Below are 18,305 nucleotides of genomic sequence, written 5' to 3' on the forward strand. Positions count from 1 at the left end.
CCCTCCAATTCCAACTGGCCTGTCTCCAATCTCATTGCCATTTCTGCCACCAAGTCGAGATTCCGATGGGCCCACAAGGCATCCTGGAACAAATCAAAGTTAGAAAACATACGGGTTAAAAATATAAAAAGCAGAGGAAGGTATGGACAGATAACTTTCAGTGGTGGCCTGGTGATGGATAGCCTGAGAGATGAATAAGGCGTCCCGGTTAGCCAAGGTGGTGTACCGTTTCAGTTGAAGGTTAGACATGTTAGTCCCAATCTTCTCCAACAGATCTGCGGCAAGTGGGGCCGTGTCCTGCCCCAGTTTGGGGCGAAATTCGGTCTCAACGACGAGTCGATCCAAGATCGCCTGAGGGGCACTGAAAGTGGCTGGTTGCTTGGCGAACTCCACCTTGCGCCAGATCGTCAGGGCTTGGTAGACCTCCTCCCTTCTGTCCCGGCCATCCTTCCAGGCTCAGGATACCATCCTCGATCTCTCCTCCTAGAGGACCATGTCCCCCTCCTCAGGGAGAGTCGGATTGACAGGGAGCGTGGGTGCTTCCGGGAGTTCCCGAGTGACGAGCTGGCTTTCCCTGGAAGAGTTCTCCTCAGCCAAGGAAAGGTCCTTGGGTTTTGCTCTCTTGGCCCGGTTCGCAGACTCGTCAACAGCCGAGTCCACAACTCTTTTCTCTGACCCCTGATTCGTCAGAGACTTCTGCTCCAGGTCAATGATCGGAAAATAAGCAGGTTGAGAAGGGGCAATTTCGGTACGTACCGCCATAAGAGGGATCGCGGTTGGAGCCTCCACGATAGCATCCACCTCCGACACTGAGCCCCCAAGGATCAAATCCAACACCTTGTTCTTGGGCACACCTTTGGCGGATTTATTCGTTGACGCCCTGGCCTTGGCCTTGGCCGCTCGGGCCTCCATGGCCTGCTTCATCTTGACCACGAGGTTGGACATGTCGAAATCGTCTGAAAAAGACAAACAAAAGAAAGTCTGCAAAATATACAAGTGAGGATAAGAAGTAATTAAAAAATTAGTCTAAGGTCCTCTGGGACGAACCCTTATCTAGAACTTGGGCTCGACTCAACTCTCCTAAAGCGAAGGAATGGAGTCAGTCTCCCATGTCGTCCAGGTCCAAGAACTTACTTTATTGAAGGAACCCGGACGAGTACATGAGTCTCCGGGTCTACGACGATGGGGGATGAAGGCCCCCATTTCTCTAACGGCCCCAAACAGGTGGCCTCGATAAACTAGTCTATCCCTAACTAATTCCTCAAAATGGGGAGCATAAGTCAAATACAAAGGCGAATTACCTTGCCGCGATATATTAGCCCCGGGAGCCCCCGTGTTTGGCTGAGCCTCTTCAAAGAGGGCATCTAGTTCCTCAGAGGCGGCCCTCTTCGTTTGTTGGGCCTGTTCCTTTGCCGTGTCCACTCGGGCCGCAGCCTCCACGGCCTTGATATGGACGAGAGCCAGCTCCTCCCTCAAGGTCGGGTCCTCGCATTGCAGCCCTTGGAGGTTAGGGGCCACAATTGTCTGATTCGCCGCCAACATCCCAATTGTTCGCAGGTTGTCAGTGTTTATGTATCCTCCTACGTCCAGATCTTCCGTGCTTAAGGTGGCGTAGAACTTCTTCCGGTCAAGGATTGACTGGGTGAGAGGGGTCTTGGCATATGGTCCTGTCATCCAAGACTGTAAGTTGAAAGCGGATAACAAAAAGAACAAACAGGACCAGGAAAAAAAGATTACTTACCCACTTGCACCAGCGTGGGGTTCTTATCCAAAAGGAACCCGGATGTCATAAACCAATATTGTCTGACATCTGGGGGGTGCTTCCAGGAGTTGGTGGGAGCAGGATAATTGCCACGAGGCTTCAGTCTGTAGAAGCCATCCCGGGTCTTATCCTTAGCATTAAGTTGCGGCTCTAGCTTATAGAAGTACAACACCTCTTCTGGGGTCGGCTCCAATATCTCACTCGCCATGCAAAAGATACGTCATCTCGCAAGAATTCGGTGAACTTGGGACAGGAGCTGAAAGGGCGCGATCTCCACAAATTGCACGAAATAGTTATGAAGCCGGAGAGTGGCTCCCGCATTGATGTGGCCCATGCTCCAGGCCCCGAATTCACCCACGCTGGTTTGGGCCTTTTTCTCCTTCCTGGCCAGGCGGTTATAAAAGAGTCCGGGAGTGGACTCCACTCCCAAATGCCTATCCAGAACGTCCAGCATCCTGTAGTTCCGGAACAAATTCTTTTCCCCGTCCATCTCCCATGTGTTGCCACTGGGGGTTTGTGTCCTTCCAGGACGAAAGATGGCGATTGAACATACTCTTCTGGATGGAGGGTAACGTCGTGACTCATGACTGATGCTTTGGGAACAAAAGAAAAGGAATCAAATAACCAGGCAGTTAGCACCAAAGCCCAAAAATGTTGGTTAAGGTACGGGGGCTCTCCTACGAATTGCTTGGAAGAGTCCCCTCTAGATCATATTCGGGATCACCAAAGATCCCCAGAACCCTGATCGGGAACAAATAAGAAGAGTTTTTCTAAAGTTTCCCCAAGTCGGCCTATTACTATTTGTTCAAGGACAACTCAGACCTAAGGGGATCCGGGATGACTTAGACAATTTGTTCTACTATTCTAGTACACCCAGAGTCACCCTAAACGGTGGCCTCGACTCTAACAACCCTATAGCTACAAATGCGATACCACAAAACGATAAGCATGAGAAAGCAGAGTTAAAAGGTTTGGGAAACTTACTGCAAAGTGCTGTTCGTGGAGGGTGTCGTGTTTCCGGCGACAGCGACGGCAGAATCCAAATACCTTTGTTGGAGGTTGCAGTAAATGTGTGAGACGTAGAACCTTGATGACATATTATGCTCACATTTGCCTCGGTTGAAAATGGATTTGGCTGCTGCATACACTGCCCAAGAGGTGTTGGAGTCGCATTGATTTTGTCCTTTGAGAAGTGGTTGACTTCCAAGTCTTGAAAATGGATGACTTTATGAGAGGAATTGGTGACAAGAGCAGCTGATTGAGGAGTGGGTTTGGCTGATTGGAGAAGTTGAGCAGCCATTGATTTGAGAAGTTGATATTTTTGAGATTGACTTTTAGATGAGGAGTTGGCTATAACAGCCATTGATAAGAACTGGGAAATGCAGCAAGGAGTGTCAAGGAAGACATCGCTGGAAAAAGCTCGTCGTTGGGGTGCTGCACGCGCCTACACGCGCCACGCGCGTGGGAGATGGGCCGAAGATGGAGGCGACGCGTGAGGCTCATGCGCGGCTCTGCTGGGTGCCAAACTTCAGGGTTTTGCCGACTGGAGGTGCAGGAAGCTTCATGTGTAGGAGGTGAGAGTAGAATATTGCCCTAAAATAATTTTCTAAGGTTGAGCTCAAAAGTGCAAGACCCTAATTTTTTTTTTACCGAAAAGAGGGCAGAAAAAAATTGGAAAGATTTTCCAATTTTTAGACTACTAATGCTCTGATACCATGTAGTTTTGTCTGAATAATACTGCTAATATGATTTTATTGATGAATAGTATGGTCTATATATAGGCTGAATACAAAGAGCTAGACAATATATAAGGAAAAAATACAACCTAAACTTACCTGTCAATTACAACCTAAAATTAGCTGTACAAAATGTATTTACAATGATATTTCTACAGTTTCAAAGGATTTTCTCTTTGAAGTTGTAGTTCTTCAAGAACTCGTTTGATCCAAATCAATTCACATACCCCTTGAGCAAGAGCTCTAAGCTCAGTTTCAACACTGCTTCTTGTGACAACATGTTGTTTCTTGCTTCTCCAAATAACAAGGTTTCCCCATACCTTGGTACAATATCCAGATGTTAATCTTCTGTCCTTAATTGAACATACCCAGTCTGCATCGTGAAAAGCTTCTACACATCTTTCTCCATTTTCTCTGAACAACAGACCTTTTCCAGGTGTCTTCTTTAGATATCGTAATATCCTGTATACTGCCTCCAAGTGTTCTTCCAAAGGGTTGTGCATATACTAATTGACCAAGCTAACTGCAAAGGCAATGTCAGGTCTGATACATCATTGTAAATACCTAGAGTATGTTATACAACTAACTTTAGGTTATAATTGACATCTAAGTTTAGGTTGTATTTTTTCCTTATTTTTAGTTGTCTAGCTCTTTGTATTCAGCCTATATATAGGTCATACTATTCATCAATAATATAAGATTAGAAGTATTATTCACAAAAACTAAAGGTTATTTCTCCGAGAGGCATTTCTTCTAGTGTAGACATGTAGCTCTTGTTGTTGATTCAGCTCAGGAAGACTTGTCCTTGTTTCTATGACTGGATCATGTTGGTTGTCTATAGTAAGATTAGATGGAACTGGAGTACAAACAGAAACGAACGAGTCATTGGGAAGAGAAGGAGTAGAAACAGGGACAACTGAAATATTAGGACGAGACGAAGGGGTTGGAGTAGAAACAGGGACAATTGAAATATTAGGACGGGACGGAGAAAGAGTTGGAGTAGGTTGATTCAGCGGTAACTCTATCTCTAGGGTGTCCCATGACCATTGAGCTTCTTGCGTTGGAGAAGGATGCTCTCCCTGAAGTGAGGGGAGGGGATATACATAGTATCTTAAAAAAAACTAACATCGCATGAGACATGTTTTTTTGGTGAGAGGACAGTAGCAATGATAGCCTTTTTGAGTTGGAGAATAGCCAATAAAAATTGACTTAATAGCCCTAGGCTCAAGTTTATTGCGATCATGAGCATGGATATAGACAAAAGCGACACAACCAAAGGTTTTGACAGGAGGAGTATTGGTGGAAACATGGGGATAAAATTGGTCAAGTACTAAGTATGGTGTTTGAAATTGAAGGGGACGACTTGGTAGATGATTGATAAGGTATGTGGCTGTCAAGATAGCATCTTCCCAAAGATACTTTGGAACATTCATGGTAAACATGAGGGCACGGGCTACTTCCAACAGATGGTGATTCTTTCTTTCTGTGACACCATTTTGTTGAGGGGTATCAACACACGAACTTTGATGGATAATTCCTCCCTGTATAAGGTATGGTCCTAAAGTGGAATTAAAGTATTCTTTGCCATTATCTGTACATAATATACGAATGCTGGTCTGAAACTGGGTTTGAATCATATAATGAAAATTTTGAAAGATTTGAAAGGTCTCAGATTTGAGTTTAAGAAGATAAACCCAAGTGATACGTGTGTGATCATCAATGAATGTTATGAACCAGCGTTTACCTTGAGAAGTGATAACTTTGGAGGGTCTCCATATGTCACTATGGATTAGGGAGAATGGAGTCGTCAAAGTATAGGATTTTGGAGGAATAAAACACCGAGTGTGCTTTGCAAGTTGACAGATATCACAGTGAAAAGAAACAAAACTTTTATTTGTAAATAACAAGGGAAACACATATTTTAAATAAGAAAAACTTGAGTGGCCAAGTCTATAATGCCACAACATTATTTTGCTATTACTGGAAACAGAAACAAAAGCAAAACTAAACATAAGAGGTTGGTGTCTCAATGAATGTGGACTCTGAAAGAAATAAAGTCCATCATGAATCTTAGCACTGCCAATCATCATCCTCGATGATAGTTCCTGAAATTGACAAAAATTAGACACAAATTTAGCAACACAGTGAACGTAAGTTTGATAACAGAAATCAAATTACATGTCAATAACGGAACATGAAGAACCGATTTAAGGAGAAGACTAGTAGATAATCTAATGGTGTCTATGTCTGCAACAGAAGATAATGTACCATCGGCAATTCGAATATTAGATTTAATAGGACAAGGAGTGTATGAATCAAATAAATGATGACGACTGGTCGGATGCACCGGAATCAATTATCCATGGTACCTGAGATGCTATTGAGGAAGATAAAGTAGATAGCAATTACCAAAGTGAGCAACAGAACATGAACCTAAATTGCGCATAGAGGGCAAAAGCGGAACCCAAAGAGGACTGATTGAGGAGTTTGTATAAGTGCTCAACTTGTTCTTTGCTGAATGATGGTGGAGCTGTATTGGCCGAAGTATTAGCATCACTAGTGGCTTGAGTTTGAGATTGAATTTTTGAGAAAGAGGAGTTGGATGAAGCAGTCATGTTGGAGTAGATGACTGGAAGTGGTGCAGCAGAGAAATCAACAGAAGAAGCCCAAAAAAACTTCAAGAAATTGACAGGAAGAAGTTGTTGGCCGGAAAAGGAGAAAAAAAATTGTGAACAGTACCTCCGTGAACAGTTTTTTTTTTCCTGAGAAAATGGCAGAAAGAAGAAGATTGAAAAAAAAAAATTCCAATACTGAACTACTCAGGCGCTGATACCATCTAAATAGACTGAAGAAAATAATTCTCTTATTTTATTATGAGAATAGTATACATTAATAGGGCTGTAGAGAATAAATGAAATAAATACAAAATCAACTAAATCATATAAACAAGAAAAATACATAAAACTATATCATATAAACGAGAAAAATACATAAAACTATACGTATACTACAGCTATAATCAAATCATTCTGATTTGATTTTATTCTAATTTTGATTTCCTTAACATATCTGTCTACAGGAGTTGCAGTACCTGAGTTGTGCTATATGAACCCTCCACTGGGGGATGAACACTCAGAGAGTCAGAATAAAACTTATTCTTCTAAATGCTAGTGCCAAAGGCACAGTTATAAAGGATATCGAAGGGAGGACTTAATATGTTGCTCGTTTCAAATAGAAAAAATTCATGAGGTTTTATGAAACTAAATTAGTAAATTTGAATTTCTTACTTCCAGAAATTCATCTCTTTCTGTAGTTATAAATAAATAAAAGCGCAAGCCATATCACATCACCCATCAAAGTTCCTACAAGATGTGGGATACTGAATGATTTTATGTTTCTTGCTGTCCTTATTGTACAATCAAGTACTTCAATTGTATACATATATATATATATATATATATGTGTATGTATACAAATATATGTTTATATTTTTTTTTGAGAAAATATGAATTCATTAAGAACGTTCCTCCAATACAGTAGAAAGGACATCAAAAGGAGCATTATATACTCCCAAACTACGACTTGAACAAGAAGTAGAGGCTCTTGCGAGACAATGAGCTGCTCTATTAGCAGACCGCTTAACAAAAGTTACAGAAACATTAACCAAACCAGCAAGAATAATACGACAGTCTTGCACCAATAAACCAAACTAAGAGATCATGTTTATGGAACTGTGAATTGCCTGAATAGCCACACTACAATCCGATTCCAACATAATATTACACTAGTCTCTTCTCTTGATCCAACTCAAGGCCTTTTTGATTCCCACAACTGCAGCTAACTTTGGAGAAACCTTCCCCAATTTTAAGCCAGCCAAAATACTCACCAGACTACCCTCATGATTGGGGGCAACACACCCAAACCCGAATTTATTCTCTGCCTCAAAAATGGCTGCATCCACATTTAGCTTGACCTAATCCATAGATGGTTTAGTCCAATGCTCGTCACCTTCATTAACACATAAAGGCTCTAGTTTGCAAGATTGAGCACGCTTCCAATGATCAAGAACTAACCTCATTGATTTCACCACTTCTGCTGCTGTCACCGATTTATGTTGCCACAACATATCATTTCTAGCTTTCCATAAGGCCCAACATATCATAGCTGCTTCCTCTTTTCTTCCTAGTGGTTCATTTGTGAATATCCCTTTCAACCAAAGACCAAACTCTGTCTCACCATTACTCAAAACATCCACAGCCGACCTGTTCCAACAAGAACGAGCAAAAGTACAAGAAACTAAAACATGATGAATAGATTTAGCACTAGTCAAACACTTTGGACACAAATAATCTATATTAACATGTTTAGTCCGAAGTTGCAACCTAGGAGGGAGACACCCAGTAACTGCTCTCCAAACAAAATTATTGACTTTGGGAGGAATCTTCAGGTTCCAAAGAGAACGCTATAAGCCAGTTGAGTTATCCTCCGACCACTCACCCTTTAACTATTGTAGAAGACGATAGGCACTTTTAACCGAATAAATGTTAGAGTTTTCTTTGCTCCAAAAATAATAATCGTGCTGAGAAGAGGAACCTAATTGAATACCAAGAATCAAACTTCTATCCCTCTCCTCAAATAAATCAGCAACCACATCCTCATTCCATTCTCGCACTGACACTTTCATTAAACTACCCACTTGCATGTTGTTGAGCGTTGGATGCATAGACACCACACATGGGTTGGAGTCATCTGGCAACCAAGGCTCCCCAAGTATATTAATCGACCTCCCTATCCCAATACTACAACGAACCCTTGCTCTCACTAAACTTTGGGCCTCCCAAATACTACACCAAATGAAACTAGGATTGTGACCCAGAGGAGCCCCCAAATAGTTCGTCTTGGGGTAGTACCTTGCTTTATATATTCGTCCCACCAATGAATTTTCATTAGCCAGCATTCTCCACCCTTGCTTTCCCAAAAGAGCTAGATTAAACTCTCTCAAATTACGGAAACCCATGCCCCCAACTGCCTTGTGCTTGCACATTCTTTGCCAACCCATCTAACGAATGCCCTTCCCATGACTAGAAGAAGAGTTCCATCAGAACTTGTTCATCAACCTCTCCATATCTTTGCAAATCTCCAGAGGAAGGAGAAACACATTCATTGCATAATTGGGCAACAATTGAGCAATAGTCTTCAACAAGATTTCTTTTCCTGCCCTAGACAAAAACTTCCCATTCCACCCTTCAACTCGCTTTTGAATTCGATCTTTTAGAAAACCAAGTATTGCTGATTTGTTCCTTCCCATCATATTAGGCAACACCAGATAAGTACTACCAACTTCCACCTCCGCTATGCCCAATACTGAACAAATTTGATTCTTAGAGTGCTGATCTGAATTTGTATTGAAAAACATAGAAGACTTGTCCAAATTTATCTTCTGACCCGAAGCCTTTTCAAAACTATCAAGCAACTCCAACACATTTCTCGCTTCTCCCTCAGTAGCTTGACAATAAAGATGATAACTATTGTCAGCAAACAACATATGAGAAACCACAGGGGCCCATCTAGCCACCTTACGCCCTTTTAAACGACCCTGTCTCCCATATTTGTTAATGAGAGCAGAGAATCCCTCAGCACAGAGAATAAACAAGTACGGTGATAATGGATCCCCTTGTCGAATTCCCTTGGGGATAATTGGCCTTATCTCCTGGCCACCATGCACTATGCACTATCTGACTGTAGCCACACATGATTAGACCATATCCACCCATCTTCCCCAAAATTGCAGAACGATAAACCCACTCAATACGATCATAGGCCTTACTCATATCTAATTTAAGGGCCATGTATCCCTTCTTACCCTTTCTTTTCTGCTTGAGATAATGCATGACTTCAGAAGAGACCATGATGTTATCAGAAATCAACCTCCTAGGTATAAAAGCACTTTGAGTGTCTGAAATCACATGGCTCAGCACTAGCTTCAACCTTTTTGCAAGCACCTTCGATATCATTTTATACAACACATTACAAAGTGATATCGGCCTCAAATCTCCCATATTCATAGGCTGTTTCTTCTTTGGAATAAGAACCACATTGGTGTCATTTAGGCCCTCTGCTAATAGACCACTAGTAAAAAAATCCTAAACCTACTGCATAACATCACTACCCACAATACTCCAAATTTTTTGATAAAACCCAGGAATCATACCATCAGGACCTGGAGACTTATCTGGATTCATTTGGAATAGTGCTTCTTTTACTTCTCTAAAATAGGCTTTAGCAATTCCATATTTTGCTCATCGGTAATCGAAGGGGTAATGCAATCTAGCACATCCTCCCAATCCGTATTAGATGCTGTAAAAAGATTCTCAAAATAACTCCTTATAACATCAGACAAGCCATTCTCCCAGTCAACCCAAGCCCCATTACTCCCTTGCAATCTATGAATCTGATTCTTACGTCTACGAGCAGTAGCAGTTAAATGGAAATACTTACTGTTTTTTTCACCTGCTTGTAGCCACAGTTGCTTTGACCTCTACCTCCAAAATACTCCCTTTGTGCTAAAATCTCAAACTTCCTTTGTTCTTCTTCATAGCTCTTAATAGAATTCGGATCCCTGCCTTGTTTCAAACTTCTTATACGCCTCTTACAGTCCCAAATCTGGAGCCTAAAATTACCAGTATACTCAGAGCCCCACTGCTACAAAATCTCTCCAAAGTGCTTAATCATACTTTGAATGTCTATGTTACCATAAATCTCCCAACTATCTTTTACCACTTGTTTACACAATGGTTCTCTCAACCAGGCATTTTCAAATTTAAACTTCCTCATCCTTGGGCCATGAACCTTATGAATTAATTCAAGCATCAACGGACAATGATCAGAAAAAGAAAGTTCGAGATTACTTAGCTTTGCATTTGTAAAATAATCTGCTCATTGCTGCAATACCAAGGCTCTATCGATTCTCACCTCCACCCACCTCTCAAAACCTTTTCCTGATTCCCAAGTGAATTGATATCCTACCAAGTCCTTATCCATTAGATTACAATCTTCTAGGACCTGCCGAAATCCATAGATGAGCCAATTAGGATATGGGTTTCCACCTCTTTTATCCTCCTGGCTTAAAACATTATTCAAGTCCCCCATAAGACACCAAGGAAGACACGATTTCCCAACCAAAGTTCTTATTAAATCCCACGTCAATCCCCTCTTTTCCCTTCTCGGCTCTCCATACAAACCAGTCAAACGCCATTCCATGAACCCAACAACTTTGATAATTACATCAATATAATTGAAAGAGTAACTGAGTAGCTGAACCTCTTCTTGGTGTTGCCACAGTGACGCTACACCTCCACCTCTCCCTTGAGCTTCCACGACCACCATTCCTTCAAATCCTAGAGTTCTTCGGACCCTCTCTAACTGGTCCTTTCTACTAAGAGTCTCACAGAGAAACAAGAAGTTGGGCTGCTTTTGGAACAATAACTCCTTAAGGAACTGAACAGTCCGTGGGTTCCCAAGCCCACGGCAGTTTCAAGAAATAACACATAATTGTAGGTGGGCCTGCTCCACTGGTCCCACCTCTTGGACGTTTTTTTGAGAGCCCAGTAAGCTCATGGCCCAGGATCTCATCAGCTTGAGATAAAGGCCCAAGATGAATATCCTCACCTATTCTTCCTCGTTTAGGATTTGTTAAAGTCAAAGTCTCATTTTGAATTAAATCACTCCTTCCCGCCTCTTCCTCTCCAGTTGACTTTCCTCTCCTACCAGTTCTCACTCCCATAATTCCACTATCATTATCCTCCCTAATAACGGCCCCATCCAATCCGACCTCACTTCCCTTAGATTGCCTCATTTCCATATCAACATCCCTAGAAATCGGGCCATGATTATTGTTCACGTTCTGAGAAGGACCTTCCCCAATGCGATTGCCGGAAAATGTTAACGCCGATGGTTGTCCCAACTCAAGCCACTTTGCCCCTATTTGACGATGTTGTTGCCTTGGCTGAGCACGCATCCACACCCCATACAACTTAGTGATCTCTTCCAGCAGTTGTTCAAACAATCTTTGACAGAACCTTTCGGCATGTCTGATAATACCACAGATGAAGCAAAAGGTTGGAACATATTGATAATCAAAGGTTGTCCAGAACCAGTCACCACCATTTTTACGTAACTTCATCTTTCTTTTCAAAGGTTCTTCAACATTGATTCGAACTCTGACTCTCAAGTAGTCTCTCCATACACCAATAAAGTTTTTTGGGTCTGACTCTATGAATGAACCAATGTAATTCCCCACATCTTTTACCACACGTTCTGACATAAACCCAGGTCTCAAATCATGCAATCAAACCCACATATCTAGCTTATTGAGACACAATGACCTTGGGTTATTACCCTGTCGCAGCCGCTCTATAATCAATTGGAATTTGTTGAATGTCCATGGACTCCCCTCTATAACTCTTTGAATATCTACCTCATGATAGAATTGAAACAAGAACAGGTTATTTTTCAATTGTTTAACATACAATCCTTTGCCAGGTCTCCATAATGAAGCCATCATATGTTGCATAGCATCAAAATCAATCACTCTTTTGGTCAGAAACTTCCCCACTAGACACCGCCTATCATCAATAATATTGCCTTCATCTTCCACAGTATCATAAGACAAACCTCCCTCCTCCTCTTCATCCAACTGAATGTTGGCATACCTTTCCTCTAGATCATGTATTGCAATATTGTTATCTGCCATCACTCAAAACTTCAAAGCAAAGATGCTTTCGTAGAACAATGACCACACACTCGTGTCAAAAGACAAGACGATAATATGGACCTATAGTTTTTTTAGGTTGATTTACAGTATATGTTTATATAATATAGTAGACTAATGTCAATTTCCTTACCGGGCAATTAGAAATGGAGGATCTTTGATTTTACTAAGCACATTCCGTCTAAAGGGATCTGAATTCATATGAAATGATTTGGAAGTCACTTATGATCTAATGTGACATTGTATATAAACTTTTCTTGTTCAAGAAAAAGTTTCCAAAAATTTTTTCTGTTGAATCAGGGAAAAATGTTGATGTTTATTCTTGTTTAGCCTTTATTTTATTTTCCATCTGGGCATTCTACAAATTTTATGTATTGTTTATGATCTAATCCTTCATATGGGTTTGAGATTTTAATGTGTGAACGTAGTCTGACTCTGATTTTTGTTCAAAAGATCCACACACAATATTTCCTATTTCTACTTCACTATCTTATACTATGGTTAAGCATTCTTCCTATCCTACTTGTGTGTGTTCTGATTATATTGCTCTATTTTTCAGCTCTATGAAAAGCTTTCAAATGCACGTGAGGAGGCTCGGGTTGCTCATGAACAACTTACTACTAATGAATCTGTAAGATAAAAGATTATTTATCCGTCTACTTTTATTTCTGTAACTGTATTCATTATTCCTTGGTTTCTCCTTACATTTTCTTAGCAGATTTTCTGAGTTCAGGTGAGGTATAGTTGTTACTTTATAAGCCACTTCAACTAACACATGACATCTTCCAGGAGGAAAATTTTTCTTTTATGAAAAAGCTTTTAACTGAAGTTCAAGATATAATTTCAGAAGTTCAGGACTCAAAAATGGTTACTGATGGTATCTCTTCATTTGTGGATGATGTCTCCGAGACTTTTTCTGCTGTGATTAATATGATCCTTGTGAGTATTCTTGAAACATATGATAAGGCTTGTAGTTATTTTTAGAGTGCCTTATGCTGTTAACTTTTCTTTCTTTTATTCAATTTTCTGAAGTTCACATCTGTGTTTATCCTCTAAACACTATTTATTACAACACAGGATTTCAAAACTTTGATTAGCCAGAGTTCTCTTCAAGAAAAATCAATTATAAGTAAGTACGAGAATTTGAATTCTTGCTTGATGCAGAAAGTTTCTGAACTTGAGAATCAGAAGGTATGATGATGTACTGTGATTTATGAGATTAAGAATTTTAAGATCACTATCTTGTCTTATTGAAAAGAATCCTATGTGTATATGTTGGTTGTAGGGTCATTTGCATGATCAATTCGTTGATCTCCAGAACCAAATTGAAGAAATTAAACTAGATGCTCATAACTCAGAGCAATCTCTGAGAGTAAGTAATACGCATGGACTGTATTACACATGAACAAATAATACAAATGCTTGTAAATTTTATTTATTTATCTGCAACATAATTACAATCGTACTTTTGTCTTTGTTTCAGACACTTTTGGAACAGCAAGAGTTAGAAAAGAAGGAATATATTTCTTATATTCAAATCCTTGAAAAGGAAATATCAAGTGTTTCGTCTTGTTCCTCGGCCAAGGAAAAGGAAACTTTGAGAAAAGATCTTGAGAAAACAAAAGTGAAGCTGAAAGATGTAGAGTTCAAACTTAAAAATGCAATGCAGGAAAAAACCAAAATTGAGGTATTATCTAGACATAATTATGTTATTTGATTTTAATAGCCAACTTTAACTAATTATCTGCACATTATTAGGGTACGAAAGCATTTGCAGAACGAGAAATTAAACGTTTGCAGGGTCAGAACTCTCTTCTTGAACGTGATATTAACAGACGCGAGTCACTTGCTGGACGAAGGCATGATTCATTTGTAGATAAGAGTTCAAAGATGTCTGATCCAAAGAAGTCAAAAGGTTTAACTATGTCTTTTGATCAGACACTACAGGTAAATAAAGTGATCTTCAGCATTTATGCTAGTACTGTGTCCTTGAGCAGTAGTTCTCTGTCTCTCTCTTTTTGTTAAAATTTTATTTGGGTTATAATGTTTTCTATATACATGATTGCAAAGTTGACTCATTTTGATGAATCTCGTACAATCTTTACAAAATCCAAGTAAATTACCTGGCCCAAAGCACAAAAATTAGTATTGACTTGGTAGTGTGATCTTATGTAGCTCGTGGCCAAGTTCTCTCTCTCTCTCTCTCTACTTATTTATGTTTACTTCATATGCGAAGGAGTACAAAAAGATGGAAGTTTATGCATTTGAAATGGAAACAAAGATTTCTTCTCTGGGAGGGGAATTATCAGCTGTAACTGCAGAGATGGAAGAGACCTTATCCAGAAATGAAGATCTGACTTCTGAATTAGAAGCTTTAGCTGAAAAGTTAAATGATTCCACCACGGAATTAAATCTGTTACAGGAAGAGGTTTTGGAGCTTGTAAGGCTTTTTTCCTTCTTGTCTGTCATCTTATATTTCCATTCAATGAAACTATTCATGGCTTGTACACTTAACAATATCAACATTTATATAACTATATTCTCTCTATTCTTTCTCTTCTCTGTTCAGAAGCAAAAGTTGGAAGAAAATCAGTTTGAACAGCGACAAATGAAGGGCTCTATTAAAATACTGGTAGAAGAAAGGGAAGAATTGGCAATGGTAGTCTAATTTTTGGTTGCATAATAACAATAGATCAATTGGAATTTGAGTCTGCATCTTCTATTTTTTTTTAAAGCTGCTCATCTGTTTGATATTCTGTTTTGCAGCAACTTTCACATTCACTTTTGGAAATGGAGGAGGAAAAGGCAATATGGTTTGCTAAAGAAAAGGCTACTGTTGAAGTCATAGAAGAAAAAACAAGGTTATGTAACACGGAGATTTTGTCATTAACGAAAGAATTGTCGGAGGTGAGATTAAATAATCTTGAATTCTTGATATATTAGTCTGGTTTCTGCTTATTCTGATTATAATTTATGATCTTAAAATGTAAGGTAAGAAACAAATTGGAGTCTAGCAGACAAGAATGTGAGATTCTGAGGGAAAGAATGACATGCTTTGAGGAAGATTTTGCAAAGGAGAAAAGCAGGTTTGCTTATCTTTTTTTAGCTACGTCTTCGTTTTGATAAGATACATAAACTCAATGAAAATAGCTATAGAATCAAGACCACAGCTAGAAGACATTAGTACAAAACTTTCTTCCAAATTATGAATACGGGATTATCTTTAAAGAAGACGCAAATTTGAAAAGAAGTCAGAATTTTACTCTTTCCCATTGTGCTTTTCTTAAAATATACATCTTTTCATTTTCGAGTTGTAGTTTTTGGGATTAATTCTTCTAATTTGATTTTATTGAAGAATAGAAAGGCCAATATATAGGCAGAATACAATGTACAAGAGAGCTAAAAATAGAAAGAAATAAATTTTACAACCTAAGCTTAGCTGTACAACACACCCTAGGTATTTACACATATGCTATCACTATTTCTACACTCCCCTCAAGTTGAGTTGTATATGTTATACAACCCAAATTGGAATTAAATTCTTCAAAACTCGTTCTTGGTAGAGCCTTTGTTTGGACGTTGACAATCTGATTCTTTGTAGGAATGTAGTTGAGTTCAATGACCTTTGAATTTACCTTCTCAGAAATGAAGTGTCGGTCTATTTCAACATGTTTATTCTTAGCAATGTTGATTGCAGTTTGACTATCACTGTACATTTTAAAGGACTCGGGAGAGTCAATTCTCAACTCATTCATCAACCTTTTGATCCACATTCCTTCACATATACCCAAGGCCAAAGCACGATATTTTGACTCTGCACTACTCCTTGAGATCACAGACTGCTTTTTGCTACTCCAAGTGACTAAATTACCCCATACATAGGTGCAATAACTACAGTTTGATTGTTTGTCAGTCAGCTCTCCAGCCCAGCTGGAATATGTGCAGACTTCTAAGTCTCTATTGTTGTGTTTTTTGAAGTGCAAACTTAGACCTGGTGTCATTTTCAAACACCTTAGAATACGATGAATTGCTTCCAAGTGCTCCTCGAAAGGATTGTGCATATGTTGGCTTACCACGCTGATAGAGAAAGCGATATCAGGCTAGTATGAGAGAGATAGATTAGTTTCCCCACTAATCTTTGACAACTCTCCCTCTCTACCGAAGTTGAATCCTCACTTCGAATTGCTTTCAAGTTTGAATCCATTGGAGTGTCAACAGGCTTACTCCCAATCATTCTAGTTTCTTTAAGAAGATCTAGGATATACTTTCATTGAGATATAACAATTCCATCTTTGGATCGGGCTACTTCCATTCCAAGAAAGTATTTGAGAGGTCCTAAATCTTTGATTTCAAACTCTGAGGCAAGAAGTCTTTTGAGATCTGAAATTTCTCCTAAGTCATCTCCAGTTAAGATTATGTCATCCACATTGACAATGAGAATTGCCAGCTTCCCTGATGAAGATAACTTAACAAACAGGGTATGATCAGCTTGGCTTTGAGTAAATCCATTTTTAATAATTGACTTTGCAAATCTATCAAACCATCTCCAAGGTGATTGCTTTAAGCCATAAAGAGATTTGAGAAGTTTGCACACTACTCGACCCCTGGAGTATTTTTTTCATCCCTGGTGGAATTTCCATATAGACTTCTTCGAGTTCCCTATTCAAGAAGGCATTTTTTACATTCAACTGATATAAGGATCAATCACAATTTACAACAAGTGATAACAAAACTCTTACTGTATTAAGCTTGGCGACGAGAGCAAAGGTCTCTTGATAGTCAACACCATAGGATTGAGTGAACCCTTTCGCGACAAACCCAGCCTTGAATCTGTTGATATTCCCATCCTAATTATACTTGACGGTGAAAATCCACATACAACCAATTGTTCGCTTTCCTTGAGGTAACTCAGTGAGAACCCAAGTACCATTTTTCTCAAGAGCATTGATTTCTTCATCGACTGCAATCTTCCATTTAGGATCTTTTAAGACCTCATAAATGTCTATAGGAATCCGAATAAGATCAAGGGAAGAGACAGGCTTGGTACATAAGTGTTAGTTTCCCATAAGCTACATATTTCTCTATTGGGTGATCAGTGCAAGTTCTAACACCATTTCGAAGAGCAATAGGCAGGTCAGTGTCATCAATAGTAGGAGAAACTAACTCATAAGTCATAGAATCCTTACCTTCATGATTTTCAAGGTCGGGAGAGCTCAGATGAGTGTTTGAACAATCCTTGTCTTGCATGTTGATCTCTATATTCCCAGCTTTTCTCCTGCTATAAACACAAAGTTCTTTGTTACCTACATCAAATTGTACTTGAGTTTGAAGTGGTGGTACATTTGAGAGTGTTTGGATTTTCATCGGAGGAAAGTGAGGTCGGATTGACTATAGGAAGTGAGGAGGACGGGGTGGATGTGTTTTCTGGATTGAGATATGGTTTGATAGGTAAAGAAGAAGGCTAGGGAGAACTAGTTGACTGTGATAACACGGGTAAAGTTTGAGTAGTTTGATGATGTTCATATGTCAAGACATTGGGTTGAAGAAATGCAGCCTGATGATCCTGAAGAGTTTCCCAAAGCTGATATTCCTTTGAATGCTCCCCCTGAATACTAGGTTTGGGAAAGAAAGATTGGTGTTCAAATAAGGTGACATCCATAGTGTTATAGATCCTCTTTGTAACTGGGGCGTAACATTTGTATCCCTTTTGAGTATTGGAATATCCGATGAAGAGACATTTGTGAGACTTTGGATCAAGCTTTGTTCTTTTGTGATCATAAATATGGACAAAAGTTGTACAACTGAAGACTTTGAGTGGAAGATTTGAGAAGGTTGAGATGAGGGAATGTTGCTAGTAACAGATTTCTTGGGGTTTTGAATTGTAGTGCTCATCTAGGCATACAATTTATGAGATATGTTAGGATATGGGATATGAGATTTATTTGCCTTGATAGCTAGGGGTGTGCAAAAGCTTTTGCAAATTGCCAAACCGCCTAAAACCAAACCGAAAAAACCGGCAAAAAATGTAACCCGAATA

General features: G+C 39.6%; 1 protein-coding gene across 10 annotated transcripts in view; it reads left to right on the forward strand.

Annotated features, from left to right (window-relative positions):
- LOC133823324 (kinesin-like protein KIN-7O) overlaps positions 1 to 18,305 on the forward strand; it is a 70,144-nt gene that overhangs the window by 34,313 nt on the left and 17,526 nt on the right. For all 10 annotated transcript variants that reach the window (XM_062255988.1, XM_062255989.1, XM_062255990.1 and 7 more), the window contains 10 exons: positions 12,828 to 12,899; positions 13,058 to 13,207; positions 13,346 to 13,459; positions 13,554 to 13,640; positions 13,752 to 13,955; positions 14,027 to 14,215; positions 14,505 to 14,708; positions 14,838 to 14,927; positions 15,035 to 15,175; positions 15,260 to 15,354. In XM_062255988.1, the coding sequence (XP_062111972.1) occupies positions 12,828 to 12,899; positions 13,058 to 13,207; positions 13,346 to 13,459; positions 13,554 to 13,640; positions 13,752 to 13,955; positions 14,027 to 14,215; positions 14,505 to 14,708; positions 14,838 to 14,927; positions 15,035 to 15,175; positions 15,260 to 15,354 (1,346 nt within the window). The remainder of the gene's footprint in view (positions 1 to 12,827; positions 12,900 to 13,057; positions 13,208 to 13,345; positions 13,460 to 13,553; positions 13,641 to 13,751; positions 13,956 to 14,026; positions 14,216 to 14,504; positions 14,709 to 14,837; positions 14,928 to 15,034; positions 15,176 to 15,259; positions 15,355 to 18,305) is intronic.

Source organism: Humulus lupulus, chromosome 3 (genome assembly GCF_963169125.1).
Source record: "Humulus lupulus chromosome 3, drHumLupu1.1, whole genome shotgun sequence".
NCBI classification, from domain to species: Eukaryota; Viridiplantae; Streptophyta; class Magnoliopsida; order Rosales; family Cannabaceae; genus Humulus; species Humulus lupulus.